Here is an 8,166-nt window from a genome sequence, read left to right as displayed (position 1 = left end):
AGCAATATGCTGGTTAGTAAGGCCCTTTAGAACTGCTCATATCTGTAAAGCTCCCTGTAAGCTATTCATGCCACATTCAATTGTTTTGCACTATAAAGCTAATGGACCTTTCGTACCAAAAATTGTAATAAATATATTTCATATACGATTAGGTAAAGACAGATTTGAAGGTTTCCAATGAATCTGCTCTAAATGGCATCCTGGTGAGTAGAAAGCAGATACTTAATATTGTAGTGACTGAATATGTACTGAAGTCTCTTCTTCATGGTACAGCATTGACATCATACATCCATTCCTCAGGTCCACAAGGGAACAACGTACTTTTGTTAAAAAGGAATGTTATACATAGGCTGTAAACATAGATGTCCCACTGGATTCTCAGGAGACGGTGTCATGGACCATTACTTTTCCAGCTGCTGGGGGGTGCTAAAAGCTTCATACACGTTGGCAGCAAAGTCCTTTACTTGTTCCATGAGTAGAAGATCCTATGGAATAATAATCAATGTACAGACATTATAGACTAACCACCCCAAGATTATGTAGGTGTTTTCATCACATTGTTTCAAAATATTTGATAGACGAGGACACATTTTTACTTTCAAGCCTTACTGCCACAGTTTGGGCCTTTATCAGGATTTATTTAATGGTTTCATCTCCCCTATCAAAAGGGTTGACCGAGATAAAATGGAATTTCTATACTAATCTAAACACCCTCCCCCTGCCTACTTTCTAAATTACAGTGTGTGTGTGTGTGTGTGTGTGTGTGTGTGTGGGGGGGGGGGTATTTAATCAGCCTCCAATTGTGCAAGTTCTCCCACTTAAAAAGATGAGGCCTGTAATTGACATCATAGGTAGACCTCAACTATGAGAGACAAAATGAGAAAAATTCAGAAAACCACATTGTCTGATTTGGAAAAATTTATTTGCAAATTATGGTGGAAAATAAGTATTTGGTCACCTACAAACAAGCAAGATTTCTGGCTCTCACAGACCTGTAAAGCTGGGTTCACACAGGGATTTTTGGACAGGATTTTGATGCAATGCACCGGCATCCAGTTCGGCATTCTGCTCCGGATTAGGCCCAAATGAATGGGCCTAGTCGGGAGGGAGTGTTCACGCCACGGAATCCACGGCAAAAGAGGGCAGGTCGCTTCTTTTATCTGCGAGTGGCACAAAACCGCAAGCGGAAAAAAGAAGTGAACGGCTCCCATTGAAGTCAATAGGAAGCAGGGTTTTTTTTACCGGATTCTGAGGCGGATTCCACGTCAAAATCCAGTCCAAAAATCACTGTGTGAACCCAACTTAACTTCTTCTTTAAGAGGCTCCTCTGTCCTCCACTCATTACCTGTAGTAATGGCTCCTGTTTGAATTTGTTATCAGTATAAAAGACACCTGTCCACAACCTCAAATAGTCACACTCCAAACTCCACTATGGTGAAGACCAAAGAGCTGTCGAAGGACACCAGAAACAAAATTGTAGCCCTGCACCAGGCTGGGAAGACTGAATCTGCATTAGGCAAGCAGCTTGGTGTGAAAATATCCCTCGATCTGAGACTCCACACAAGATCTCACCCCAGGGGGTCAAAATGATCATAAGAACGGTGAGCAAAAATCCCAGAACCATACGGGGGGAACCTAGTGAATGACCTGCAGAGAGCTGGGACCAATGTAACAAAGGCTACCATAAGTAACACACTACGTTGCCAGGGACTCCAATCCTACAGTGCCAGAAGTGTCTCCCTGCTTAAGGCAGTACATGTTCGGGCCAGTCTGAAGTTTGCTAGAGAGCATTTGGATGATCCAGAAGAGTATTGGGAGAATGTCCTATGGTCTGATGAAACCAAACTGGAACTGAGAAAGAATGCAGAGTTGCTTCCAAAAAACACCAACCTACTCTGAAGCATGGGGATGTAACATCATGCTTTGGGGCTGTTTCTCTGCAAAGGGACCAGGACGAGTGACCCGTGTACATGAGAGAATGAATGGTGCCATGTGTCGTGGGATTTTGAGTGCAAATCTCCTTCCATCGTCAAAATATGAAACATGGCTGAGTCTTTCAGCATGACAATAATCCCAGGCACGCTTGTCAGGGCAATGAAAGAGTGGCTTCATAAGAAGCATTTCAAGGTCCTGGAGTGGCCTAGCCGGTCTCCAGATCTCAACCCTATAGAAAACCTTTGGAAAGAGTTGAAATTCTGTGTGCCCAGCAACAGCCCCAAAACATCACTGCTCTAGAGGAGATCTACATGGAGGAATGGCCCAACATACCAACAACAGTGTGTGCCAACCTTGTGAAAACTTACAGAAAGTGTTTGACCTCATTGCCAACAAAGGCTATATAACAAAGTATTGAGATGAAGTTTTGTTATTGACCAAATACTTATTTTCCACCATAATCCTCCTATCCTTCTTCCTATCCTATCCTTCCTCCTATCCTATTAATATTATAATCCTATCCTATATTATTATAAATGTGAAAGTTTGGATATTTGTTCCTCAATCATGCAAAAACGGCTCAATGTTTTTGAATGATATTTGGCACATAGATAAGTTGTAACCTCGATTAAAACATAGGCTACTTTTTTCCCTGTAAATGATATGGCTCCACGACTATATTACACTGCTCCTGCAGCAGCTTATCTCATCCAGGTCTGTTATCTCTCTATGTAAACACTCAGCTAACCCTCAGTCCATTCTGTACTTGCATTTGCATATTATCTGATCTGCTCCAGGCAACATGCTGACACACTGGATGGGAAAACACCTTTAATCCAAATTGGCAGCTTGCTAGCTGTTTTAACTTTCACATTTATATTAGTAGGATACCTCTATATTATAGGATAGGCTCTCTCTATATTATAAAAATGAATTTCTGTCTGTCTATCTGTTCTTTATGCGCGACCTAACAACTGGACCGATCTTCACCAAATTTGGCACACAGATACTTAAGGTGTCTGGGAAGGTTGAAGATGAGGCCTCAACTTGCTCAGATGTACTGTTGCTGAGATACTGCATTCCCAAAACAATGCCCCCCCCCCCCCATTAGCCAATACAAGCCTGCAAGTCTTTCACTCGTATTCCAACTGCCATACAGACGGTCACTCCACATGCACAATCAAACACTGATATCCAAACTGAGATACACGCCTCAGAGGATTAGATATACAGGTCAGCTCACAGTATCACACCCCAGAGCATTAGATATGCACGTTTGCACACAGTTCCACACGCCACAGGATTAAATATGCGTGTCTGCATACAGTACCACGTGCCAGAGGATTAGTTACGTGCATCTGAACACAGTACCACATGCCAGAGGATTAGATATGCACATCTGTACACAATACCACACGCCGGAGGATTAGATATGCGCTTCAGCACACTGTACCACACGCCAGAGGATTAGATATGTGCCCCAGCACACAGTACCCCATCCCGGAGGATTATTTACGCGCATCTGCACACAATACCACACCCTGGAGGATTAGATACGTGCGTCTGCACACAATACCACACGCCGGAGGATTAGATACGTGCGACTTCACAAAGACCACAAGCTGAAGGATTAGATACGCGTATCTGCACACAGTTCCACATGCCGGAGGATTAGATACGCACCACTGCACACAGTACCACACGGGGAGGATTAGATACGCGTCTCTGCACACAGTACCAGACGCTGGGGGATTAGATACGCAGCTCTGCATAGAGTACCACACAGAGTTTTACTCCAGGTTTCCTTAGCAACCCAGACATTTTTCTTCACTGGTGTATGTCAGCTTTAAAGGGACAGGGCGCTGTGGATGACACTGCTACAAAAGGTCACATTCACACAGCTTTACTCCAGGTATCCATAACAACCGATCGCAGGTTTTTCATTGATATCCAAAATGAGATACACATGATCACGTGACGCTTACGGACACACACACAAAATACACCATTGCAAAACTGGGCAATTCTTATGGGGCCACTACAGAAAAAAAAAATAAAAGTTAAATATACCCGTGCAAAGCTGGGTCTTCCTGCTAGTGTGTGTGTGTATGTGTGTGTGTGTGTGTATATATATATATATATATATATATATATATATATATATATATATATATATATATATATATATATATATATATATATATAATGGCTAACCTTTTGAGCTTGGTGTGTCAAAATTTGTAAAAACAAACAAAAAATGCAATTTTCCTGCTACAGACATCTATAGCGTTCCATCCCTGTGGGAACATACACTATATGTCCTGCTAGATCTTACAAAACAATTCTCCTTTCATAAATACTAACTATAGTATGTATAAATATATAGTTCTTACCTGAACAAAGTGACTGGGCATTTCACTGCATATGGAGTGGATCTGTCCATTGACTATAGGGATAATTTTAGCCAGTGGAAGACTTATGTTGGAAAGGCTGTAAAAGAAGTTTATTTTGAGTATTTATCAAAATATTAATGGTTAAGAATGTATGATTAATAGTTGAAACTTTTTTTCCTGTTGAAGAATGTAGAGTAATTCTAAAAAACATAAAATGATATAAATTTTCATTAATGAAATACAATACTCTGGAACCACAGGCTGGGGAGTTTAACCTCAAAAAATATCTGAAGGTTTTCTAAAAGATGCCATACTAGAGTATCTCAATGAAAATACCATCCAATCATAATGTGTTTAAGGGATTTGTCTAGTCAAACCAATCTAGTCAGCTTCTCTAAAGAGGTCAGTTCTAGATCTGTAATGCAGTAGACGTGGTGTTTCTGGACCTTTCAGAGGCATTCAATGTTATACCACATAAAAGGCTGGGGTCTCCTTTTTTTGTATATTTATTAACAGGTGTATGCATGGGGCCATTACAAATATAATGGATCAGTGCACCAGCTGTAAAAAAACAAAACACAGCTTAAACAAGGTATTTTTGTCTGCATGGAACTTTATTGATGTCAGGAAGGATTTTTTCCTCCCTACCATTCAGGAATTTTCTAATTTTTATTAGCCTCCTGGGTCCTCCGAATCAATGCTATAAAGTTATAGGTTGAACCTAATGGACCCTTGTCTTCTTCCAACCTCATGTACTATGTTACTATATAAATGTATTAGGGCAAGAGTCAATATGACTCCTGAAAGATAAATGATATTTGAAATTCAGGATAGTCAATAGTTTTCATCATTTGGTTCCCCAGGTACCAGCTACCAGCCCCCCCCAAAAAATAAAAACATAAAAATACCATTATGTGAGGCGCTATATTATCTTTGAGGCTAATGAGAGGTACATGAGAGGGTTAATCACTATGAATCCCAAGTCACTGTGATGCAGTAAGTTCCATTCAGTCTGGGAAGTATATATGCACAGAGACTGTGTCTCATGGACAGAACAAGTCATTAAAGGGATTTTCCAGGATAATTTTTATTTTTTTTAAATTAGGCTGGGGGATAAAAAAAATAAAAAAAACAACAACAACAAAAAAAACAGAACAAAAAACTATACTCACCTGTCCCTGATACTCCGGTACAGTCCTGCTGCTCCAATGTTTTCAGCGGCCAGAGGAAAGGGTCGCAGAACATTATAGCAGACGAGGAGTTCCACTTCAAGAAAACGTTAGAGCAGCAGAACCATGGGAGGCACCCGGATGACAGGTGTGTGTTGTTTTTTTTTCACCTCCCTCAGCTTAATTAAAAAAAAAATAATAATTTTTTTTTTTTTTTAAAAATGGACGTCTTTAAGACCTAAGTCATCTTATACCTGCTGTGGTTGTCACTAGCCGTACATGCGGACATGTTCTTGTTTGCAACATTCTCCTCCCTACAGTTACACAAAGCAACTCCCTCCCACTGTTCCCAGTACTCGAGAGATCATTGGTTGCAGTAAGGAAAGAAAGGTGGGGTCTTCCTCCCTCCTGTAATGTGTTCAGGGTGGGCACTGAACAGAGAACATGGCCGTGATTGTGCAGCCCTAACACATTTAGAGTTTTAATTTTCAGTTTCTGTATGTGAAATACAGTACTGTATGTATGTGCTAGTTACAACCATTTTACAACAAAATTAAAATGTACTGTATATACAGTCCTATGAAAAAGTTTGGGCACCCCTATTAATCTTAATCATTTTTAGTTCTAAATATTTTGGTATTTGCAACAGCCATTTCAGTTTGATATATCTAATAACTGATGGACACAGTAATATTTCAGGATTGAAATGAGGTTTATTGTACTAACAGAAAATGTGCAATATGCATTAAACCAAAATTTGACCGGTGCAAAAGTATGGGCACCTCAACAGAAAAGTGACATTAATATTTAGTACATCCTCCTTTTGCAAAGATAACAGCCTCTAGTCGCTTCCTGTAGCTTTTAATCAGTTCCTGGATAAAGGTATTTTGGACAAACAATTCAAGTTCAGTTAAGTTAGATGGTCGCCGAGCATGGACAGCCCGCTTCAAATCATCCCACAGATGTTCAATGATATTCAGGTCTGGGGACTGGGATGGCCATTCCAGAACATTGTAATTGTTCCTCTGCATGAATGCCTGAGGATTTGTAGCGGTGTTTTGGATCATTGTCTTGCTGAAATATCCATCCCCGGCGTAACTTCAACCTCGTCACTGATTCTTGAACATTATTCTCAAGAATCTGCTGATACTGAGTGGAATCCATGCGACCCTCAACTTTAACAAGATTCTCGATGCTGGCATTGGCCACACAGCCCCAAAGCATGATGGAACCTCCACCAAATTTTACAGTGGGTAGCATGTGTTTTTCTTGGAATGCTGTTTCTTTTTGGACGCCATGCATAACGCCTTTTTTTATAACCAAACAACTCAATTTTTGTTTCCAAAATGAAGCTGCCTTGTCCAAATGTGCTTTTTCATACCTCAGGCAACTCTATTTGTGGCGTACGTGCAGAAACGGCTTCTTTCTCATCACTCTCCCATACAGCTTCTATTTGTGCAAAGTGCGCTGTATAGTTGACCGATGCACAGTGACACCATCTGCAGCAAGATGATGCTGCAGCTCTTTGGAGGTGGTCTGTGGATTGTCCTTGACTGTTCTCACCATTCTTCTTCTCTGCCTTTCTGATATTTTTCTTGGCCTGCCACTTCTGGGCTTAACAAGAACTGTCCCTGTGGTCTTCCATTTCCTTACTATGTTCCTCACAGTGGAAACTGACAGGTTAAATCTCTGAGACAACTTTTTGTATCCTTCCCCTGAACAACTATGTTGAACAATCTTTGTTTTCAGATCATTTGAGAGTTGTTTTGAGTAGCCCATGATGCCACTCTTCAGAGGAGATTCAAATAGGAGATCAACTTGCAACTGGCCACCTTAAATACCTTTTCTTATGATTGGATACATCTGGCTATGAAGTTCAAAGCTCACTGAGGTTACAAAACCAATTTTGTGCTTCAGTAAGTCAGTAAAAAGTAGTTAGGGGAATTCAAATCAATAAAATGATAAGGGTGCCCATACTTTTGCACCGGTCAAATTTTGGTTTAATGCATATTGCACATTTTCTGTTAGTACAATAAACCTCATTTCAATCCTGAAATATTACTGTGTCCATCAGTTATTAGATATATCAAACTGAAATGGCTGTTGCAAACACCAAAATATTTAGAACAAAAAAATGATTAAGATTAATAGGGGTGCCCAAACTTTTTCATAGGACTGTATTCCTGAACAATTTTTGAAAGTACAGTACTACCTGTAGCCATATGTCTTTATGCATCTTAAATATTTCAAACTACAAGTATTTTCTTAAATTTGTATGTTGATGTGCGGGACAATATAAGAATGTACCTGTTCAATGAACTGTTGTGATTCAATTCTTTCTCGTTTGGTCGAAAGAACTCTGCGATGCTGTCAAGAAGTCTTCCAAAACCACGATTTAGACACGAATTCAACACTGTGCCAAAGTCCTGACTAAAAACACAGATCAGAGCTGTTAGCCTACGTTCATACAAGGTTATTTGGTGCAATTCTACTAATGTTTAGTGAGATCACTTTTTGTTTATAATCCAAACACCACATCTGTCTCATCTGTCCATAGGACATTCTCCTAGTAGCTTTGTGGATTGTCAACATGTAGTTTGGTTATTATTACTTTTCTCAGATTCAAGTTATTTCTGTGACCATTGTGGGTTTTTCTTTCATTGAACGAG

General features: G+C 40.0%; 1 protein-coding gene across 2 annotated transcripts in view; it reads right to left on the bottom strand.

Moving 5' to 3' along the window:
• Positions 1 to 330: 330 nt before the first annotated feature.
• Positions 331 to 8,166, bottom strand: part of PEX3 (peroxisomal biogenesis factor 3) — a 36,361-nt gene continuing 28,525 nt past the window's right edge. For both annotated transcript variants that reach the window (XM_075267890.1, XM_075267892.1), the window contains exons 11-13: positions 7,805 to 7,927; positions 4,329 to 4,425; positions 331 to 485 (exon numbers count right to left, since the gene is read on the bottom strand). In XM_075267890.1, the coding sequence (XP_075123991.1) occupies positions 402 to 485; positions 4,329 to 4,425; positions 7,805 to 7,927 (304 nt within the window). In that variant the 3' untranslated portion in view covers positions 331 to 401. The remainder of the gene's footprint in view (positions 486 to 4,328; positions 4,426 to 7,804; positions 7,928 to 8,166) is intronic.

This window comes from Leptodactylus fuscus, chromosome 3 (assembly GCF_031893055.1).
Source record: "Leptodactylus fuscus isolate aLepFus1 chromosome 3, aLepFus1.hap2, whole genome shotgun sequence".
Lineage (NCBI taxonomy): Eukaryota > Metazoa > Chordata > Amphibia > Anura > Leptodactylidae > Leptodactylus > Leptodactylus fuscus.
The sequence above is the reverse complement of the archived record's forward strand: the minus strand, read 5'-3'. Positions and strand labels throughout refer to the sequence as shown.